The 23,526-nt window shown below is 51.3% G+C and overlaps 1 protein-coding gene across 1 annotated transcript in view; it reads left to right on the forward strand.

Moving 5' to 3' along the window:
* The window catches only part of wrap53 (WD repeat containing, antisense to TP53), a 48,934-nt gene extending 37,837 nt beyond the window's left edge, over positions 1 to 11,097 (forward strand). The window contains exons 10-12 of the mRNA XM_073048973.1: positions 1,873 to 1,976; positions 5,203 to 5,337; positions 9,772 to 11,097. Coding sequence (XP_072905074.1) covers positions 1,873 to 1,976; positions 5,203 to 5,337; positions 9,772 to 9,979 — 447 coding nt within the window. The 3' untranslated portion in view covers positions 9,980 to 11,097. The remainder of the gene's footprint in view (positions 1 to 1,872; positions 1,977 to 5,202; positions 5,338 to 9,771) is intronic.
* Positions 11,098 to 23,526: the final 12,429 nt, after the last annotated feature.

Below are 23,526 nucleotides of genomic sequence, written 5' to 3' on the forward strand. Positions count from 1 at the left end.
GTTAAACTGCAATAATGAATCGTGTCCAGTGGTACTTCCTCTTGCATATCAGTGATTTGAGATAGCACAAGATTCTGCTTCAGAGTTATCACATGTACAGCACAGTGAACTGAATTATTTGTGTCAATGACCAACACAACCTAACAACGTGCTGGATTGGTCCACATTAAAGCACTAAGATAGCACTAACAACAGCAAAACAAGCCCCTTTCACACCCTCCTACCCAACCACCCACATTCACACATACAGACAGGCCTCCAACCCACAGGACAGGTGACGTCTGGGCCTTCAGTCCTTGATTTCCAGACTCGCAGACGTCAGGCATCCAACTTCCATTGAAAGCTGTAAGAGGAGGCATAAGCAGCCTAATCAAGGATCCCTCCTTCCCCTCCCATCGGGCAGAAGATACAAAAACCTGAAAGCTCATATCACCAGGCTTTTATCCCACTGTTATCAGACTCTTGAAAGGACCTCTTATATGTCAAGAGAGGCTTTTGACCTCACATTCTACCTCATCGTGACTTTGCTTACCAGCACTGCACTTTTCAGTAGCTTTTACACTTTATTCTGCATTGCTATTTTACCACAATGCATCTAGTAATGATTTGGTCTGAATGAACTGAGGTAAGATATAGTGTGGAATAGGCCCTTCTGGCCCTTGAGCCACACTGCCCAGTAATCCCCCAATTTAATTCTAGCCTAATCACAGAACAATTTACAATGACCAATTAACCTACCATTCTTGGACTTCTGGGGGAAAACTGGAGCACCTGGATGCAGCGGGATGTAAGACAAAACGTTCAGTTCATATGACAACAATAGGCTAATACCAATATCTTGTTACAGTTGCATATGAAGTGCAGGATAGGCAGACAATAAGGTGCAAGGAGCACGATGGGTAGCGTAAGCAGGTAGAGTGAACTTAATTGGTAAAATCGTTGGGGGCGTAGTTGAGACCTGCTCTGTGGTGTCTAATCTACCTGAAAGGACAATAAAACAGGACAGTCCAGAAGCGAATGATGGCTTGAAAGGAAGAATCAGAGAGAGCCAAGAAGTGGAACAAGTTTCTCAAAGATCCAGCATTGAGACAATGGACGATGCTCCCTACGCTGTGAAGCAGAGGCGCCTGGGCAGCTTTAAGCTGCAGGTAGATTTCACTACTGTCCTATCACAGTTGGGTTGGGTGGCACCATATTGTAGTGGTTAGTGTAACCCTTTACAGCGCCAGCTGCATATATCAATCGGTTCAATTCCCGCCACTCTGTGTAGAACATTCTCCCTGTGACTGCATGCATTTCCTCTGGGTGCTCCGGTTTCCTCCTGTATTCCAAAGACGTACAGGTTAGGGTTAGTAAGTGGTAGGTATGCTACGTTGGCCAGACCGTGTGGGTCGTTGATTCAAACACCACATTTCACTGTGCGTTTCAATGTACGTGTGATGAATAAATATAATCTTATCTTGAGTAACACATACAAAATGCTGGAGGAACTCAGCAGGTCAAGCAGCATCAGTGGAAGGGAATAAAGAGTCGATGTTTCGGGGGGTGGGGAGAGAGACCCTTCTTCAGGCCAATCTTACCCTGATTGTAAGATCCACAATCTGGAGGGGAACGGGCAGTTGGTGTTTTGGGTCGAGGCACTTCATGTGAAGATAGGTTCCTGACCCGAACCATTGACTGTCCATTTCCCTCCACAGATGCTGCCCAACCCGCTGAGTTCATCCAGCGTTTTGTGTGTTGCTCCAGATTTCAGCGTGTGCAGTCTCCTGTGTCTCTCTTGCTCCCCAGCCCCCGGCTAATCGTAAACCTCAGGTGCCTCTCGTCTACCTTTTCCCATGGCTTGATTCTGTCTAATGGTGTGCTTTCTCCAAGGATCCAGAAATCCTGTGCTGGGACATCCGACAGCCTGGGAAAGTGCTGTTCTCCATGTTGCGCTCAGCAACCACTAACCAGCGAATGTACTTCGACGTGGAGCTGTGAGTATACCTTCGTCACTTCTCCACTGAGTGGCTCAGGCGTCGACAGCAGTTGACGCTGCAATGATCACGCGACATCTTCGTGAACATCAGCAAACAACCTCGTGTAAAAAGATCACAGAATCGCTGATAGTAGTGTAGCAGTTAGTGTAATACTATTACAGTGTGAGCAACAGGAATTTAATTCCCACTGCTGTCTGTACATTCTCCCCGTGACCGCTTAGGTTTCCAAAGACGTGCAGGTTGGCAGGTTAATTGGGTGTAAATGGGAGGTGGGGACTCATTGGACTGGAAGGGCCTGTTACTGAACTGTCTGTAAGGGGTCTGTATGTTCTCCCTGTTACCCCGTGGGTTTTCTCCCGCATTCCAAAGATGTACAGGTTATCAGGTCAATTGGGAGGTGGGGACTCATTGGACCAGAAAGGCTTGTTACCGAGCTGTCTCTCTAAACAGGTAAATAAATAAATAACCTTTGATGTAGCCACATTCGAGTGGTGTGACACCTGCCGCAGAAAATACACACAGCTATACCACAATTACTGGAAATTTCACTGAACAATTACATGAATAATGTTGATTATATAAAGATTATGAGCAAGCATAGGGAAGCTTATTTACTTACTCCTGGCGGGCGTTTAGGGCAACAATGAAGGTCCTCCACCTCCGGCAGTGTTCAGGGCTTCCTCTCAGCTTGCACTACTGTCAGTCACACAAGTCCTGGTTGAAGACTGGGGAATACCATTGCACTCAGATGTAGAAGACTTTTTCATTGCTGTTTCCGTACAAATTTTGTTTTACTAGTCAGGGTTGTTAGCCCTGAGCTGAACCCCCGAACCTGGAGGACAGGTGAACCACTCTTGGTCTGACCACTACCCTTTGACCTTTCCTTTACAAGGAAAATGATGACTCGACAGTCAAATTCAGGGCTTCACAACCCTTTTTTATGTCATGGACCCGCTACCATTAACTGAGGGTCTGTGGACCCCAGGTTGGGAACCCCTACAAATCCAACAGCCCTGACCGATGAAGACAAGTGTGTCACAACTCAGTTCCCTCGAGTTTCCCACTTCCTGGGAACTCTGCGCTTGTACCCCTAGGTCCCTGTCTTCTACAACAGTCCCCAGGGCCCTGCCATTAGCGGGTGGGGGGAGACATCTCCCAGCAGAAGAGAGGGAGTGGAGGACCATATCATAAAACAAATTCTGAATATAAAATTAGTCTTGCTTCATAGGAGGCCTTTCCGCCCCTCTGGTCTGTTCCGACACTGAGTAAGTTCCCAGCCGGTTTGTAACCAGGTGGCCATGTATGACTACAAAGGGATTACCTGGTCAGCCCCCTGACCAGAGGTAGTGTGGTCACTGTATGCTTCACTTCCACGCCTGCATTAAAGAGTTCAACACCTTCAGAGTTTGCTACAGCAAAACAAGGTTCCAGCCTCTGCCTAGTAGGTGGCATGGTAACTTTACGGTTAGTGCAATGCTTTCCAGCACCAACACACACAAAATGCTGGTGGAACACAGCAGGCCAGGCAGCATCTATAGGAAGAAGCACTGTTGACGTTTCGGGCCAAGACCCTTCGTCAGGACTAACTGAAAGGAAAGATACTAAGAGATTTGAAAGTAGGAAGGAGAGGGGGAAATGCGAAATGATAGGAGAAGACCGGAGGGGGTGGGATGAAGCTAAGAGCTGGAAAGGTGATTGGTGAAAGTGATACAGAGCTGGAGAAGGGAAAGGATCATGGGACGGGAGGCCTCGGGAGAAAGAAAGGGGGAGGGGAGCACCAGAGGGAGATGGAGAACAGGCAGAGTGATAGGCAGAAAGAGGAAAAAATGGGGGGGGGGGAACTAAATATATCAGGATGGGGTAAGAAGGGGAGGAGAGGCATTAACAGAAGTTAGAGAAGTCAATGTTCATGCCATCAGGTTGGAGGCTACCCAACAGGTGTATAAGGTGTTGTTCCTCCAACCTGAGTGTGGCTTCATCTTGACAGTCGAGACCATGGATAGACATATCAGAATGGGAATGGGACATGGAATTAAAATGTGTGGCCACTGGGAGATCCTGCTTTTTCTGGCGGACCGAGCGTAGGTGTTCAGCGAAACGGTCTCCCAGTCTGCGTCGGGTCTCACCAATATATTAAAGGCCACACCGGGAGCATCGGACGCAGTATACCACACCAGCCAATTCACAGGTGAAGTGTCGCCTCACCTGGAAGGACTGTCTGGGGCCCTGAATGGTGGTGAGGGAGGAAGTGTAAGGGCAGGTGTAGCACTTGTTCCGCTTACAAGAATAAGTGCCAGGAGGGAGATCGGTGGGAAGGGATGGGGGGGGACGAGTGGACATGGGAGTCATGTAGGGAGCGATCCCTGTGGGAAGCAGAAAGGGGGGGGAGGGAAAGATGTGCTTGGTAGTGGGATCCTGTTGGAGGTGGCAGAAGTTACGGAGAATTATACATTGGACCTGGAGGCTGGTGGACCTCAGAGGCTCCAGACCTCACCTGGAGGTAAGGACAAGGGGAACCCTATCCCGAGTGGGGTGACAGGCAGATGGGTTGAGGGCAGATGTGCGGGAAATGGGAGAGATGTGTTTGAGAGCAGAGTTGATGGTGGAAGAAGGGAAGCCCCTTTCTTTTAAAAAGGAAGACATCTCCTTCGTCCTGGAATGAAAAGCCTCATCCTGAGAGCAGATGCGGCGGAGACGCATCTACTATAAACCTACAGACTCTCACAGCTACCTGGACTATTCCTCTTCCCACCCTGTCTCTTGCAAAAATGCTATCCCCTTCTCACAATTCCTCTGTCTCTTAGTATCTTTCCTTTCAGTTAGTCCTGACGAAGGGTCTCGGCCCGAAAAGTCAACAGTGCTTCTCCCTATAGATGCTGCCTGGCCTGCTGTGTTCCACCAGCATTTTGTGTGTGTTGTTTGAATTTCCAACATCTGCAGATTTCCTCGTGTTTGACCAACAGTGTAGATTCAGTTTGCACTGCTGTCCATAAGGAGTTAGTACGTCCACCCTGTGACTCTGGCGTTACGGGTGAGGGTTAGGGATAGTAAGCTGAGGGCATGGAATGATGGAGCCAGAAGCGCAGTGACTCCTGTGGGCTGCCTCCAGCATATGTTCGGACTGAGTTGGTCGTTGACGCACACAATGCTTTTCACTGTTTGTCTTTGTGTACATGTGACGGAGAAAGCCACTCTAATCTGGAAAATCTTGGTCCCTCTGCAGTTACGGCCGCTACATCGTCAGTGGCAACACGGAGGGTTCGGTTTCCGTGTGGGACGCCACACAGGCACCAGACGGCTCTGTGCTCGACCCGGTCCTGCAGTTCCACACACAGCAAGACTGTGTGAACGGGGTTGGGTGAGTCCGACACTGACACCAGCACCAACCAGGGATGGGGGTGGCGTTGCAGTACTGAGGACAATGTACTGGGAAACAGGAAAAATGGGAGGGTTTATTGGGGAAATCGTCAGAGATCGTGTGTAGAGGAAAGATTGTAGATAGAGAGTCATTGAGGAATACAGTGAGGGGGGAGAGATTGGGGAGGGTGGAGAGGCTGAGAGAGAAAAGATTGGTGTGGACAGTGGGGATGGGGTAGATGGACAGGAGGTTGTTGGTGGAGGGAGAGGCACATTATCACAAACATGTGAAAGAAGCAGGAAAGGATATTTTCCAATGTGAGGTGGGTTCAGAGACCTGAGGGAGTTCACAGGTCGTTTTTGATCCCCAGTGAACCCCGGACACACTACCTCCATTCCTGAGGCATCGCACCACAAAACTTCACTCACTGCTCCTGGCACCTTCACCAACTGTCCTCACCCCCTACATCAAAACCCACCAGTACACAGATCCAACTCCTTGGCCATCTTATACCTTGCGCAAATGCCGACCCAGGACCCTCCTCCCGTCTCATCTGTTGCCATCTTCCCAGTCTCTGATGAGAAAAACTAATCTGGCATTTCAGACTACACCCTACATCCTTCCCTGTCTCTGTAACCCTCTCCGGCCTCTGCACCCCTCCCTGTCTCTGTAACTCTCTCCGGCCCCTACACCCCTCCCTGTCTCTGTAACCCTCTCCGGCCTCTGCACCCCTCCCTGTCTCTGTAACTCTCTCCGGCCCCTACACCCCTCCCTGTCTCTGTAACCCTCTCCGGCCCCTGCACCCCTCCCTGTCTCTGTAATCCCCACTGACCCCCTACACCCCTCCCTGTCTCTGTAACCCCCTTCATCCCCTACACCCTCCCTGTCTGTAATCCCCACTGACCCCTACACCCCTCCCTGTCTCTGTAACCCCCTTCATCCCCTACACCCTTCCCTGTCTCTGTAATCCCTACTGACCCCTACACCCCTCCCTATCTCTGTAACCCCCTTCATCCCCTACACCCTCCCCTCTCTGTAACCCCCTCCGGCCCCTACACCCCTCCCCATCTCTGTAACCCCCTCCATCCACTACACCCCTCCCTGTCTCAATAACCCCCTCCATCCCCTACACCCCTCCCTGTCTCAATAACCCCCTCCATGCCCTACACCCCTCCCTGTCTCTGTAACCCCTCCATCCCCTACACCCCTCCCTGTCTCTGTAACCCCCTCCGGCCCCTACACCCCTCCCCATCTCTGTAACCCCCTCCATCCCCTACACCCCTCCCTGTCTCTGTATCCCCCTCCATCTCCTACACCCCTCCCTGTCTCTGTAACCCCCTCCAGCCCCTACACCCCTCCCTGTCTCTGTAACCCCCTTCATCCCCTACGCCCTCCCCTCTCTGTAACCCCCTCCGGCCCCTACAACCCTCCCCATCTCTGTAACCCCCTCCATCCACTACACCCCTCCCTGTCTCAATAACCACCTCCATCCCCTACACCCCTCCCTGTCTCTGTAACCCCTCCAGTCCCTACACCCCTCCCTGTCTCTGTAACCCCCTCCGGCCCCTACACCCCTCCCCATCTCTGTAACCCCCTCCATCCCCTACACCCTTCCCTGTCTCTGTATCCCCCTCCATCCCCTACACCCCTCCCTGTCTCTGTAACCCCCTCCATCCCCTACACCCCTCCCTGTCTCTGTAACCCCCTCCATCTCCTACACCCCTCACTGTCTCTGTAACCCCCTCCAGCCCCTACACCCTTCCCTGTCTCTGTAACCCCCTCCATCCCCTACACCCCTCCCTGTCTCTGTATCCCCCTCCATCTCCTACACCCCTCACTGTCTCTGTAACCCCCTCCAGCCCCTACACCCCTCCCTGTCTCTGTAACCCCCTCCATCCCCTACACCCCTCCCTGTCTCTGTAACCCCTCCATCCCCTACACCCCTCCCTGTCTCTGTAACCCACTCCGGCCCCTACACCCCTCCCCATCTCTGTAACCCCCTCCATCCCCTACACCCCTCCCTGTCTCTGTATCCCACTCCATCTCCTACACCCCTCCCTGTCTCTGTAACCCCCTCCAGCCCCTACACCCCTCCCTGTCTCTGTAACCCCCTTCATCCCCTACACCCTCCCCTCTCTGTAACCCCCTCCGGCCCCTACAACCCTCCCCATCTCTGTAACCCCCTCCATCCACTACACCCCTCCCTGTCTCAATAACCCCCTCCATCCCCTACACCCCTCCCTGTCTCTGTAACCCCTCCAGTCCCTACACCCCTCCCTGTCTCTGTAACCCCCTCCGGCCCCTACACCCCTCCCCATCTCTGTAACCCCCTCCATCCCCTACACCCTTCCCTGTCTCTATATCCCCCTCCATCCCCTACACCCCTCCCTGTCTCTGTAACCCCCTACACCCCTCCTGTCTCTGTAACCCCCTCCATCTCCTACACCCCTCACTGTCTCTGTAACCCCCTCCAGCCCCTACAACCTTCCCTGTCTCTGTAACCCCCTCCATCCCCTACACCCCTCCCTGTCTCTGTATCCCCCTCCATCTCCTACACCCCTCACTGTCTCTGTAACCCCCTCCAGCCCCTACACCCCTCCCTGTCTCTGTAACCCCCTTCATCCCCTACACCCCTCCCCTCTCTGTAACCCCCTCCATCCACTACACCCCTCCCTGTCTCAATAACCCCCTCCATCCCCTACACCCCTCCCTGTCTCAATAACCCCCTCCATCCCCTACACCCCTCCCTGTCTCTGTAACCCCTCCATCCCCTACACCCCTCCCTGTCTCTGTAACCCCCTCCAGTCCCTACACCCCTCCCTGTCTCTGTAACCCCCTCCGGCCCCTACACCCCTCCCCATCTCTGTAACCCCTCCATCCCCTACACCCCTCCCTGTCTCTGTAACCCCCTTCAGTCCCTACACCCCTTCCTGTCTCAATAACCCCCTCCAGCCCCTACACCCCTCCCCATCTCTGTAACCCCCTCCATCCCCTACACCCCTCCCTGTCTCTGTAACCCCCTCCGGCCCCTACACCCCTCCCTGTCTCTGTAACCCCCTCCATCCCCTACACCCCTCCCTGTCTCTGTAACCTCCTCCATCCCCTACACCCCTCCCTGTCTCTGTAACCCCCTCCATCCCCTACACCCCTCCCTGTCTCTGTAACCCCCTCCATCCCCTACACCCCTCCCTGTCTCTGTAACCCCCTCCATCCCCTACACCCCGCCCTGTCTCTGTAACCCCCTCCATCCCCTACACCCCGCCCTGTCTCTGTAACCCCCTCCATCCCCTACACCCCTCCCTGTCTCTGTAACCCCCTCCATCCCCTACACCCCTCCCCGTCTCGGTAACCCCCTCCATCCACTACACCCCTCCCCGTCTCAATAACCCCCTCCATCCCCTACACCCCTCCCTGTCTCTGTAACCCCCTCCATCCCCTACACCCCGCCCTGTCTCTGTAACCCCCTCCATCCCCTACACCCCGCCCTGTCTCTGTAACCCCCTCCATCCCCTACACCCCTCCCTGTCTCTCTAACCCCCTCCATCCCCTACACCCTTCCCTGTCTCTGTAACCCCCTCCATCCCCTACACCCCTCCCTGTCTCTGTATCCCCCTCCATCTCCTACACCCCTCCCTGTCTCTGTAACCCCCTCCAGCCCCTACACCCCTCCCTGTCTCTGTAACCCCCTCCATCCCCTACACCCCTCCCTGTCTCTGTAACCCCCTCCATCCCCTACACCCCTCCCTGTCTCTGTAACCCCCTCCATCCCCTACACCCCGCCCTGTCTCTGTAACCCCCTCCATCCCCTACACCCCGCCCTGTCTCTGTAACCCCCTCCATCCCCTACACCCCTCCCTGTCTCTGTTACCCCCTCCATCCCCTACACCCCTCCCTGTCTCTGTTACCCCCTCCATCCCCTACACCCCTCCCTGTCTCTGTAACCCCCTCCATCCCCTACACACCTCCCAGTCTCTGTATCCCTCTCCATCCCCTACACCCCTCCCTGTCTCTGTTACCCCCTCCATCCCCTACACCCCTCCCTGTCTCTGTTACCCCTCCATCCCCTACACCCTTCCTTATTTCATAACCCCCTTCCCATCTCTTGTAATTCCCTCCAGCACCTACAGCTCTCCCTGTCTCTGTAAACCCTTCCCATCTATATACTCCCTCCAGCCCCTACACCCGCCCCCATTTCTGTAATCCCCTTGAGCCCTCTATATTTCTGTCCTGTCTGCAGTTTAACCTGCCTGAGCCCCGAGCTCTGGAATTCGCTTCACTCTGCCCGATCACCTGCCCCACTGTCGTGCTGCCAAAACATCAGTGATGCAGCTGGTGGTGTTCTGGGGATGATTTGGGCACCACATAAATGCACTTGGTAGTTGGTACATTAAGCTGACTGAAGCCCTCTGAATCCCCCCCCAACCCCCGCCACAGCTTTCACCCCTACCTGCCCATGTTGGCCACGGCCTCGGGCCAGCGCAAGTTCCCAGAGCCAACGGAAAGTGAAGATGAAGGCGACGGAGTCCTGATGACCCACCGCTACACCAGGGCCGAGAACTGCATCAAACTGTGGCTGTGCTCGGCTGCGGGAGGCAACGGGAGCGGCTTGCAGCCCGAGACTTCTGTGCTGGACATGCACTGACGGGAGGGAGCGATGACACCATGTCCCTTACTGCCCCTCCCTCCCCATCCTATCCTCCCCTCTCTCTCCCGTCCTACCCCCCTCCCTGGACAGGCAGCGTCTGTTGAGAGAAATGTGAACAGCCGGCATCTTGAGTTGCGACCCTTCATCTGGTCCAGAAACGTCTAACTGACCATTTCTCCCTGGCACGTTGAGTTAGTGGGATTTTGTGTGATGCTCCATGTACCAGTATCTGTATATTGTTATGTATCCTTAACCTTACCCTCACCCGCACACCATTTTTCCAGCCTCCCCGGTCATCTCACTGTGGGAGTTCCACATGCTTCCCCACTCGGATTGAATCAGGATCTATTCTAGTGAAAGGATCCCCTCCTCCCCCTTACCCCCCCCCCCACCCCAGCAAAACCTCTCCAAGCATTGAAAGGTTTCTACTTGTCCCCTCGCTTGTCCATGAGTGCATGGTTTATCTCACAAGTGACCCTTTCACCAAAGCACTGCCGGAACGTTTTAAGTAAACTTTGCAAAAACTTTCCTTCTGTTTACGTTTGCTTTAACAAGGTTGGCACCCTCATGGAACAAGGTGTCCCTCTAGCAGAAGGGGGTGTCCATAAGTCACCCGTTCTTCGCCAGACTGCACATCAATTCTTTTTATCTCTGTTGCTGAGTGGGGGCAGAACGAGAGCTGTTCAGCGGTCATTTAGTCCCGTTTATCCTTGCCCCAGTGTGGTTGCAAAGCCAGGTACTAATCGATCGCAGATGGGGGACTATTTCACGGGCCTACGTCTTACCAGCCCCAAATGGTCTTTCACCCCTGACAGTGGCTCTGGGTGGAGGGGCCTCACCTCGTGTAATAGAGCGATTGATCCGGGAGCACCTGCGGCATCTTTGTGGCAGATCTTTACTGCCAGGGAATGTTAAAACTCTTTTGTACAGTTTTGTATGTTGCCAATAAAAATATATATATGTATGTAAAATCATGGCCAGTTTGCCGTTTATTTTCCCCCTGACGAAAACCAGCCGTCCTTTCGACCCACTGTTACCACTTAAAGGTTGAAGATGATTTAGTAGATAGCCTGTCAATCAGCCTGGTTGAATTTTCATCCACTTCAGATGTTATATTGCCTGTATAATTCATGCACTGAGTAACATCGAGTCAGACCGCCACACCACACCCATTTTAATCTGACTTCCCATTCCAACATGTCAGTCCTTTGTTGCCACAATGTGGCTGCACTCTGGTTGGAGGAGGAACACCTCATATTCCATCTGGGTGGCCCATCGAGTTATCTAATTTCAGGTAACTTCTCCCACCTTACCCCTTTTCTCTTTTCCCATTCCCCATTCTGGCTCCCCTCTCACCTGCCATCACCTCCCTCTGGTTCCCCTCCTCTTCCCCTTTCTCCCATGGCCCACTGTCTCCTCCTATCAGATTCCTCCCTCAGCCCTTTACCCTTTCCACATATCACCTCCCAGCTTCTCAGCATGCAAACCTTCCCAGCTATCACCCCCACTGTGTACTCCTTCCCTTCCCCTCCCCTCCCCTTCTTACTCTGACTTCAGATTAAGGCCTTCAGCATGAACTGTCGACTGTTTATTCATTTCCACAGATGTTGCCTGATCTGCTGAGTTCCTCTAGCATTCTGTGTGCTGCGAATTTGTGCATGGTTCAGCCAAGACCACTAGCCTACATGAGACCTGTGTCCCTCCTTACCTCTCCAAGTGCCTAAACAATTAACACACACACAATGTTGGAGAAACGGGTCAGCCAGCATCTCTAGAGGGGAATAAACAGTCAGTGTTCCAGGCTATCAGGTTGGAAGCTCCTCCAACATCAATTTATTCAACTCATGGTAATTACCTCCCAAACCTCCTTCTCTCTTTTTTCATGCCCCAGTCCAGTTCCGGTTCCCCTCTCTCATCATCTCGCCTCACTTGCTCATCACCTCCCTCTGGTTCCTTTCCTTTCCTTTCTCCCATGGTTCACTCTCCTCTCCTATCAGATTCCTCCTCCTTCAACCCTTTACCTCTTCCACTTATCACCTCCCAGCTTCTTGCTTCATCTACCCTCCCCTGCCACTAATCTCTGCATTCCCCAGGGCTCACCTATCACTTGCCAGCTTGTACTCCCCCTCTTCCCAATATCTTATTCTGACTTCTCCCCTCTTCCGCTTCCATCCTGATGAATGATCTCAGCCCGAAATCTCAGTATTTCTTGAAATATCCTCGGAGTTCCTCAGGAAGGAACAGATGGCTCTGTCTATTGCCATCAATGCTGTGACCTACAACTGAATAAAAATTATGTCTTAAGGATATGCAGGAAACATTCGCAAAGACATTAACTTTAAAGTTGATAGAACAGGTTATCAAAGTACAGCCTTGAGATTCGGCTCCTTACAGGCAGCCAGAAAACAACAAACCCATTAAAAAACAGAAGACAGTCAAATACCCAATGTGCAGAGAACTGACAGATGCTTGGTCAAATGATGGGATTTAAGGAAAAATGAGGGCCAAGGTGGAAGAGCAATGGGAATTGAGTGACAGAGAATCTGGATTGGAGGGTGACGGAGATTGGGATTGATGAGATGTGGAAATTTGGATCTGAGGGTATGATTAGAGTCCAGTATGGGATGGCAGAGAGGGAATGGGATCCAGGGCAAGTATGGGACCTGAGGGAGGGGTTATGGGTGAAGATTTTGGAAGGAAGTGGACTAGGAGAGCAGCCAGACACGGAAAAGGGGGGCTGCGAGGCAGATGTGAAGGCTATGCAGAAAATGCTGGAGGAACTCAGCAGGTCAGGCAGCATATGTGGAAATGAATAAACAGGCTGAGACCCTTCTTCAGGACTGGAAAGGAAGGGGAGGAGACACCAGAATGAAACGGTAGGGGGAGGAGAAGGAGGATGACTACAAGGTGAAAGGTGAAGCCTTTGGAAAAGTAAAAGGCTGGAGAGGAGAGTGGACCATAGGAGGAGGAGATACAGCGGGAGGTGAGAAGAGGTAAGAGGATAGACTGAGGTGGAGGAATATTTTACCAGAAGAAATCAATAATCATGAAGATGTGAAGGCTGCAGCAGCAGATTTGGTAGAGAAGGGGATGATTAGATTTATTAATATTATGCACCCGGGTGCAATGAAAGTTGTGTGAAGCTCACAGACTGCAGATGATAAAACAACACAATGGTGTAGAGACCGTGTGGCAAGACAAAATAGTGAAGTGGCAATGAAGGAACTGAGAGATGTATAAATTAGGAGTCTGAGAACATGGCAGTCCCACCGGGAAGGGGATGTGAAAGAGGCGACAGGTTCAGGACATAGAACGGCACAGAGCCCTTCGATCCACAATGTTATGCTAACCCTTTAACTTATTCCAAGATAAATCTAATGCTTTCCTTCTGCATAGCTTTCCATTTTTTTCTATCGTCTATGTACCTATCTAAGAGTCTCCTGAACGTTCCTGATGTATCTGCCTCTTCCTCCACCCTGGCGAGGCATTCCATGCACCCACCACTATATAAAAACCTACCTCTGACATACCCCCCCACTTTCCTCCAATCATCTAAAAATTATACCCTCTCATAGGAAAGGTTCATAGCTGTCCACTTGATCTATGCCTCTTATCATCTTGTACACCTCTATCAGTTCATCTCTTACCCTCCTTCACTCCAAAGAGAAAAACCCTACCTCACTCAACCTTTCCTCATAAGACATGCTCTCCAATCCAGGCAGCAGCATCGCTATTCCCAGAGCCTCAGCAATCCCACATTATCCCTCATCTGGTTCCTGTGACTTATTTAACCTAATGCTTTTCAGAAAGCTTCCTTCTTAATGTCCATATGTTCAAGTGTTTCAGTCCACTGTAAGTCATCCCCACAATTGCCAAGGTCCTTTTCACTGGTGAATACTGAAGCAAAGTACTCATTAAGTACCTCCTCCGACTCCATGCACACATTTCCGCCATGGCGCCTGATTGGACCAATTCTCACACAGCTCATCCTCTTGCTCCACATACTTGTAGAATGCCTTGGGGTTTTCCTAAATCCTGCTCTCCAAGGCCTCCTTATGGCCCCTTCCAGCTCTCCTAATTTCATTCTTAAACTCCTTCCTGGCACCCTTGTCATTTTCTAGAGCTCTAAAGGTTTCTTGAACCTTTTGTAAGCTTTTCTTCTTAACTGGATTTTCTACATCCTTTGTACACAATGGTTCTTTTACCTTACCATCCTTTCCCTGCCTCAATGGAATATATCTATGCAGGACGCCATGCAAGAGTTCCCTGAACATTTGCCACATTTCTGTTGTGCATTTCCCTGAGAACATCTGCTCCCAATTTATGTTCCCAAGTTCCTGCCTAATAGAATCATATTTCTCCCCTACCCTAATTAACTGATCCTATTTCTCTCCAGTGCTGTGGTAAAGGAGATAGAGTTGTGATCACTACCTCCAAAATGCCCTCCCACCAAGAGATTTGACACCTGACCAGGTTCATTTCCCAATACCAGGTCAAGTACAGCCTCTCCTCCAGTTGGCTTATCTACATACTGCGTCAGGAAACCTTCCTGAACACACCTAACAAACTCCACCCCATCCCCTGCCTCTTCACTTCGATTCCCACCCCCGTGCAAATCCCCAATAGCATTAGCAAACCTCACCCCCCCCCCAGGATATTGGTTCCCCTCCACTTCAAGTGAAACCCACCCACTTGTACAGGTCACCCCTTCTCCAGTAAAGGTTCCAATGATCTAAGAACTTGAAACCCTGCCCCCTGCACCATCTCCTCAGCCACTCATTCATCTGTGCTATCTCCCGGTTCTGACCTTCACTAGCTCGTGGCACTGGGAGTAATCCGGAGATTACCAGCTTGGAAGTCCTACTCTTCGGCCTCCTTCCTGACCCCCTAAACTTACCGCGTAGGACCACCCTTACCTATGTCATTAGTACCAACATGTACCGCAACCTCTGGCTGCTCACCCTCTCCTTCCGCTCAGAGACTTCCTGGACCCTCACACCCAGGGGGCAACACACTACCTTGGTGTCTCTTTTGCTGCCGCAGAATCTCCTGTCTGTCCCCCTAACTATCGAGTCCCCTATGACAGTTGCTCCGCCTGACTTCACCCTTCCCTTCTGAGACTCAGAGCCGACACAATGCTATTGGTCTGGCTGCTGCTGCCCTGCCCAGATAGGTCACCCCCCTCAGCAGTATCCAAAGGGGTATATCTGTTGCTGAGGGGAGTGGCCACGGGGGGCCCTGCACTGACTTCCTTCTCCCTTTACCTCTCTCGGTGTTCACCCATCCACTCCCCGAATTCTGCACTCTGGGTGTAACCACCTGCTCAAAAGTCTTGTCTGTCAATTGCTCGGCCTCCCGGATGGTCCTGAGTTCATCCGACTCCAGCCCCAGCTGCATTTGGAGTTGGCTGTATTTCCCACAGGTGTTGTCAACAGGGAGAATTCTCACATCCCCAGGAGGAGCATTCCACTGTCAAACCTGCACTGTACAATGGGCAACCGACCAAATCAGCAATAACAAAAGGAAAAAACTAACCTGTTTCTTTGGCCTCAGCCTCGAGTCAAAGCCTGACGCTCCTACTCTCGACAATGGCCACCTTGCTAGTCTCTTCTGTACCCTTACGTGATTGGCAGTTCTCTGCTCCCTCCACTGGCGGGGTCTCTGGAATGTCCAGATGCCCACGAAACTTTAACCTTGTGAAATAATACTCCTACTACTTGAAGGTACAGTAGTAGGGTAATCCCTTCAAGTTCAACATTCCAATCAGATCTTCAAACTTTTCCCAATTGAACCTTATCAGGAGTCTTTTCGCAGTGGGAAAGAAGTTTTCTTAGTCTGGTCTTCCGGGCTTAAAAGGTCCTGTAACAGAATCAGGTTTAGTATCACTGGCAGATGTTGTGAGATCTGTTGTTCTGCAGCAGCAGTACATTACAGTGCTAAAATAATAATTACTAAAGTCACAATGAGAAACATAAGTATTATGGAGGTAGTGTTCATGGGTTCAGAGACCATCTGCTGGTGGAGGGGAAGAAGCTGATCCTAAAATGATGAGCATGTGCTTTTAGACTCCTGTACTCTCCCTGATGTGTTGTAGTAATGTGAAAAGAAGGGTAGTCATAGCCGAAGGGTGGTGGTGGGGACGAGCTCCCACTGCTAAACAAATGCTCTTCATGGCGTGTGTCTCAAACAGCCTCTGACAACCAAATCCAACTCCTGGCCTTCACGTGTGGCATAGTTCTTATGCCCGGCGGAGCTGTTCTCACTGACAGAAGGGGCAAAGGCGGGCCACTGGCACCTTAAAACCAGTTGCTCATTAACCACGGATGGTAGCTCATCTAGGAGAGGGAAAACTCCGATTTCAAACCTCCACTGCCTTGCGGGAAAGGCTTTGGGAGTAAACCCCGAGGAAAAATCCGGAGTCGGAGTCCCGAAGGCGGCTGACTGCTGTACCCAGCACTGGCACGGCAACTCCTGTGATGCTGCTGGCACCAAACTGTATCGACTTCCGTCGTTCCTTTGGACCTGTCATCAGCATGGTGGGGGGTGGGGGGGGTCCCACTGCATGGGCAACAGACGGATCTCCATATCAACTCTGTCCTGGCTTCCACCCTGGAGAAGCCACTCCCAGTGACTAACAGATTGGCACAGTACCCATGGTCGATCACGACCAATGGAGGCCCCACAATGTGAAGAGAGCACGTCTTCCATAATGCCTTCTTGAGCCATCATCTTTTGAAGATTTCCTCAATGGTGAGTGAGGTGGCTAGTGCCCATGATGGAGCTGGCTGAGTTTACAACCCTCTGCAGCTTTTTCCGATCCTGTGCGGTGCTCCCCCACGCCAGACGGTGATGCAACCAGACAGGATGCTCTCCTCCGTACGTCTGTTGAAGTACTGCACAGGACCAAAAGAAGCTGCAGAGGGTTGTAAATCTAGTCAACTCCATCTTGGACACTAGCCTACAAAGTACCCAGGACATCTTTAGGAAGCGATGTCTCAGAAAGGCAGCGTCAATTGTTAAAGACCTCCAGCACTCAGGGCATGCACTTTTCTCACTGTTACCATCAGGTAGGAGATACAGAAGCCTGAAGACACACACTCAGCGATTTAGGAACAGCTTCTTCCCCTCTGCCATCCAATTCCTAAATGGACATTGAAGCTTTGGACACTACCTCACTTTTTTTTATATACAGTTCTGTATTTCTGTGTTTGCACATTTTTAATAATCTATTTTGATTTACTGGTTTATTTATAATGTTTTATTTTATTTATTATTATTATTTTCTATCTCTCTCTCTCTCTGCTAGATTATGTATTGCATTGAACTTACAAATTTCACCTCACATGCTGGTGATAATAAACCTGATTCTGATTCTGATTAACTTGTCCCGTCAAATATTAGCTTGAAATGCCACCTGGTGGCCACAATGAGCAACTGCAGGTTACAGACAACCCCCAAAATATATTGCCTCTAATGCAATACTAAATACGTACAAAAGTCTTTGGACACACATATATTTAGCTAGGGTGCCAAAGACATTTGCGCAGTACTTTATTTGTCAATTTGGAGTGGAGAGCAAGATTGCAGATCTGATGGGAACGAAGGATGTTGGGAATGGTGAGGGTTAAGTGCCGTGGGAGGGGTGTGGGACAGGTGGCAGAGAAGGAGCACCAGGGGTGGGTGGTGGTGTGGGTGCAGACACACCCAGCACTGAGACACCAGGCAAGGTCATTTGATTCCAAATAGTTGGTTTAGTGATCATTACAGAATGCTTCTCTGCTGCTTCCCGCACCCTTCCCTCTCCCATTCCCTTTTCCCAACCATGATTCCCCTCTCCCTGTCCCCTTCCCACTCTCAGTCAACAGTAGGGACTCATATCAGAATCAGGCTTATTATCACTTACATAACTTATGGATTTATTTTGTGGTAGCAGTACAGTTCAATAAATAAAATTATACAGTGCTGTGCAGAAGTCTTAGGGGAGAGAGAGGTTAGTTTGTTATTGTCACACATAGCCAGATACAGTGAAGATCTTGTCCTGCACACTGTTCATACAGATCAGATTATTACACAGTGCACTGAGGTAGAACAATAACAATGCAGACTAAAGTGTAACAATTACAGAGAAAGTGCAAGTAGACAATAAGGTGCACGATTGTAACAAGGTAGATCGTGAGGTCAAGAATCTAACTTAGGGAACTATTTAATAACAGAGGGGTAGAAGCTGTCTTTGAGCCTGGTCCAATGTGCTTGTATCTTTTGCTCAAAGGAAGTGGGGAGGAGGGATCGCCCGGGTTGGGAGGGGTCTTTGATTGTGCTGGCTGCTTTACTGAGCCAGTGAGGGGTATAGGTAGACTTTATTTCATCTGCTTACAGACGTGTATGTACAGGCACAATGAAAAATTTACTTGCAGCAGCATCACAGGCTCATAACATCAGATAAGCGGCAATCACAAGAAATACCTAAACATAACAACACAATTTTTATAAGAAAGTGCCATGCCATAATGGAAAACAAGGACAGAGACAACCTTGGAGGAAAATACAAGGGGGAGGTCAGAGCTAGGTTTTTTACACAGGGAGTGGTAGATGCATAAAACACACTGCCAGGTGGTGATACATTAGGGACATTTAAGACACTCTTCAATAGGCACATTGATGATAGAAAAATGGAGGGAGGGTTGGAGTAGGTATAATGGCCAGTACAATATCGTGGGGTGAAGGGCCTGGACTGTGCTGAAGAACTGAGAAAATTAGTTGGGCGGACGGTGTGTTCCGAATATCCCTGTTCAATGCACAAACTCCAACTCACTTGCCCCCTTAATCTTCCACCCCACTCCCTCTCAGATTTTTCATTAATGTCTGTGAATCTCAAAGTTCATAGTAAATTTATTATCAAAGCACATCTATGTCACCAAGTACAACCCTGAGATTCATTTTATTGCAGGCATACTCAATAAGTCAAACGTGAGGAAATCTGCAGATGCTGGAAATTCAAACAACACTCACAAAATGCTGGTGAATCCTGACGAAGGGTCTCGGCTCAAAACGTCGACAGTGCTTCTCCTTATAGATGCTGCCTGGCCTGCTGTGTTCCACCAGCATTTCGTGTGTGTGTGTTGTTACTCAATAAGTCTCTAGAATAATAACTATAACAGAATCAATGTAAGACCACCCAACCTGGGTTCAACAAGTGTGCAAAAGACAGCAATCTTTGCAAAAACAAAAAGAAAGAAATAATAATAATAAATAAATAAGCAATAAATTTGAAGAACATGAGATGAAGAGTCCTTGAAAGTGAGTCCATGTGTTGTGTGAACATTTCAATGATGGAGTAAGTGAAGTTATCCCTTTGGTTCAAGATCCTGATGGCTGAGGAATAATAATTGTTCCTGGAGCTGGTGGTGCGAGTCATCAGGCTCCTGTACCTTCCTCCTGATGACAGCAGCAAGAGGGGAGCGTGTCCTGGGTGGTGGAGGTCCCTGATGATGGACGCTGCTTTCCCGTGACAGCACTTCATGTAGATGTGCTCGATGGTGAGGAGGAAGGGCCAGCGCCTCATCTTCACTCAGCATATCACAGCCCTCCCAGTTCAACAATGAGTTCAATAGATTTGGATAATAATCCCATTGTTCCCAATTCCCATTGTCGCATTATGAGGACGGCAAAGTAGCATAACACTTTAGAGAGTCAGCAATTGGGGTTCAAACTCTGCTGCCGGCTGTAAGTTTGTGTATTCTCCCCATGACCATGTGTGTTTCTTCCGGCTGTTCTGCTTTCCACCCACAGATCAAATACGTACAGGTTATGGTTAGTAACTTGTGGGTTTGTTGACACTGGAAGCATGGAAACGCCTGTGGGCTGCCCCCAGGACTGTCATGGTCCGGTCCGTGAAGTCCGCATTCCAGTTCACGGTCCAGTCCATGGACTCCAGACTCCGGGTCTTCTGGCTGTCCCTTGTTCCATTTGGGCTTAATCACAGGCACCTGATTCTCGTCTTGGGGCCGGGAATATAAGTGGCCCTGGGTTTGAGTGTAGGTGCTGGTTTGTCTCGTCAGTATCCTGTCCTTGCCTGTGTGGGGTAAGTCAAGCTGTCTCTGCTGTTACCCTGCGGTTGGATCTGTCCCTCCCTGTCCTTGCCTCTGTGGGGTAAGTCAGGCTGTCTTTGTTGTTACCCTGCGGTTGGATCTGTCCCTCCCTGTCCTTGCCTCTGTTGGGTCCCTTCCCCTTCCGCCTGCTACCCACGCCTGAAGCCTCGCCTGCATTGCTGTCAAGTTCAGCCGTCGGAGTGAGACCAAAGCCTTGCCACACCAACAGAAAGAACTATCTATCGTTGAGCTTGGAACAGTCTCTTTGTGTCCCTGTGTTTAGTGTCCGTGTATGAGTCCCGACCCCTCCTGTCCCCAAGGAGGGGTCCTGACTCTGTGTAAACCCCGGCCCTACGTCCTGTTCCCAAGGAGGGGTCCAAGGCTCAGTGTTCCTGTGCTCCAGTCCAAGTCTCCGAGGAGATTTCCAGTCCGTGTCCAAGTCTCCGAGGAGATTTCCAGTCCATGTCCAAGTCTCCGAGGAGATTCCCAGTCCGTGTCCAAGTCTCCGAGGAGCTTTCCAGTCCATGTCCAAGTCTCCGAGGAGGTTCCAGTCCGTGTCCAAGTCTCCGAGGAGCTTTCCAGTCCGTGTCCAAGTCTCCGAGGAGCTTTCCAGTCCATGTCCAAGTCTCCGAGGAGGTTCCAGTCCGTGTCCAAGTCTCCGAGGAGATTCCCAGTCCGTGTCCAAGTCTCCGAGGAGCTTTCCAGTCCATGTCCAAGTCTCCGAGGAGCTTTCCAGTCCGTGTCCAAGTCTCCGAGGAGCTTTCCAGTCCATGTCCAAGTCTCCGAGGAGGTTCCAGTCCGTGTCCAAGTCTCCGAGGAGCTTTCCAGTCCGTGTCCAAGTCTCCGAGGAGGTTCCAGTCCGTGTCCAAGTCTCCGAGGAGCTTTCCAGTCCGTGTCCAAGTCTCCGAGGAGGTTTCCAGTCCATGTCCAAGTCTCCGAGGAGATTTCCAGTCCGTGTCCAAGTCTCCGAGGAGGTTTCCAGTCCGTGTCCAAGTCTCCGAGGAGCTTTCCAGTCCGTGTCCAAGTCTCCGAGGAGCTTTCCGGTCCGTGTCCAAGTCTCCGAGGAGCTTTCCGGTCCGTGTCCAAGTCTCCGAGGAACTTTCCGGTCCGTGTCCAAGTCTCCGAGGAACTTTCCGGTCCGTGTCCAAGTCTCCGAGGAGGTTCCGGTCCGTGTCCAAGTCTCCGAGGAACTTTCCGGTCCGTGTCCAAGTCTCCGAGGAGGTTCCGGTCCGCGTCCAAGTCTCCGAGGAGAGTCCAGTCCGTGTCCAAGTCTCCGAGGAACTTTCCAGTCCATGTCCAAGTCTCCGAGGAGAGTCCAGTCCGTGTCCAAGTCTCCGAGGAGATTCCCAGTCCGTGTCCAAGTCTCCGAGGAGGTTCCAGTCCGTGTCCAAGTCTCCGAGGAGCTTTCCGGTCCGTGTCCAAGTCTCCGAGGAGAGTCCAGTCCGTGTCCAAGTCTCCGAGGAGAGTCCAGTCCGTGTCCAAGTCTCCGAGGAGCTTTCCGGTCCGTGTCCAAGTCTCCGAGGAGCTTTCCGGTCCGTGTCCAAGTCTCCGAGGAGCTTTCCGGTCCGTGTCCAAGTCTCCGAGGAGCTTTCCGGTCCGTGTCCAAGTCTCCGAGGAGAGTCCAGTCCGTGTCCAAGTCTCCGAGGAGAGTCCAGTCCGTGTCCAAGTCTCCGAGGAGGTTCCAGTCCGTGTCCAAGTCGTAGCCTGGGCCCTGAGTCCTGGTCTCATCCAGGGCCTGTGTCCGTGTCCAGCTACGCCTCTCCCCACTTCTGCTTTGCTCTCCCTCGACCAAGACCAAGTCTGAGCTTCATGTCCTTGTCCAGCCCCGGAGTCCTGCGTCCTGCGTCCTGCCCCCACGTCCATTCCTCACCTGGATCCAGAGTACCAGGCCCGAGTCAAGACCCAGGTTCCAGGTCCCTGTCCAGTCTCTGGCTCGGAGTCCTTGTCCAGGTTCCTCGTCCAGGTCCCACTTTCCCAAGTACTTCAGTGTCTGTGTCTTGCATTTGGGTCCGTTCCCAATGCCCACCTTTTGACAAGGACATCCTCGGACTGGGTTGGTTGTTGACACAAGGAATACATTTCACCGTATATTTTAAGCTCTAGGAATGTATACTTTACACAATTTGAGATTCATCTCCTTACAGGCAGCCACAACACGAGGAAGCCCAATAGAACCCACTAAAACAACAAATGTGCGGAGAAAAGAATCTCAAATCCTGCAAACAATACAACTAAGCAAATGGCATTCAAAACTGAAGTTCATGATTCAGAAGCCTGTTAATTGCAGGACGCAGCCTCAGTTCAGTGCAGAGACGAGTAAACCTCGCGGAGCAGTCAGCTGAACGGGCCCGTCCATCGCCTCTGGCCCCGACACGCTGACCTTTTCAATCTGGCCAGCACTTAAACCGTCCAGACCTTGATTTGTTCCTCGTTCTCGGGCCCGGCCTCCACCTCGGCTCGCCCTGCCTCTGTTCACCACGCTTCCGTTCTGCCACATTGAATCACCTCATCATCAGCAGCGGAAGGCAGGCGGAGCACCACCACACACAATGAGCTCTTCCGCCTTGCGTGGGGCTCTTTCTTCGAAGCAACAGCCAGTGGGAAGCGTCAGCAGAAGGCAGGCGGAGCACCAGCACACACAATGAGCTCTTCCGCCTTGCGTGGGGCTCTTTCTTTAAAGCAACGGCCAGTGAGAAGCGTCAGCGGAAGGCAGGCAGAGCACCACCCAACGCGGTGAGTTCTTTCTTATTGCCTGGGGCTTGTTATTATTTTTAAACCATCAAAGAGAGATAGGGTCTAGTGGAGTGGCCATCATTGGAACGGCCATCGTCGGATTGGGCGCTAGAGTCAGAGTGGGAACGGGGGCTTTGACTCAAGAGGTTTCGATAAGAAGAGGTTGACGCCAAACCAACGGGTCAGAAGGGTAGGCTTTTCCTTTTGTTATTACTGATTTGGTCTTGGTTGCCCGTTGTACAGTGCAGGCAGGGTGGCAGATATGGCAGTGGGATGCTCCTCCCGTAGGGATGTGGGAATTCATGGAACCTGATGGTCTCTCTGGTGACAACACCTGTGGGAAGTGCAGCCAACTCCAGCTCCTGAAAGACAGCATTAAGGAGCTGGGGCTGGAGTCGGATGAACTCAGGACCATCCGGGAGGCCGAGCAATTGACAGACAAGACTTTTGAGCAGGTGGTTACACCCAGAGTGCAGAATTCGGGGAGTGGATGGGTGAACACCGAGAGAGGTAAAGGGAGAAGGAAGTCAGTGCAGGGCCCCCCGTGGCCACTCCCCTCAGCAACAGATATACCCCTTTGGATACTGCTGAGGGGGGTGACCTATCTGGGCAGGGCAGCAGCAGCCAGACCAATAGCATTGTGTCGGCTCTGAACCTCAGAAGGGAAGGGTGAAGTCAGGCGGAGCAACTGTCATAGGGGACTCGATAGTTAGGGGGACAGAC

Source organism: Hemitrygon akajei, chromosome 6, assembly GCF_048418815.1.
Source record: "Hemitrygon akajei chromosome 6, sHemAka1.3, whole genome shotgun sequence".
NCBI lineage: Eukaryota > Metazoa > Chordata > Chondrichthyes > Myliobatiformes > Dasyatidae > Hemitrygon > Hemitrygon akajei.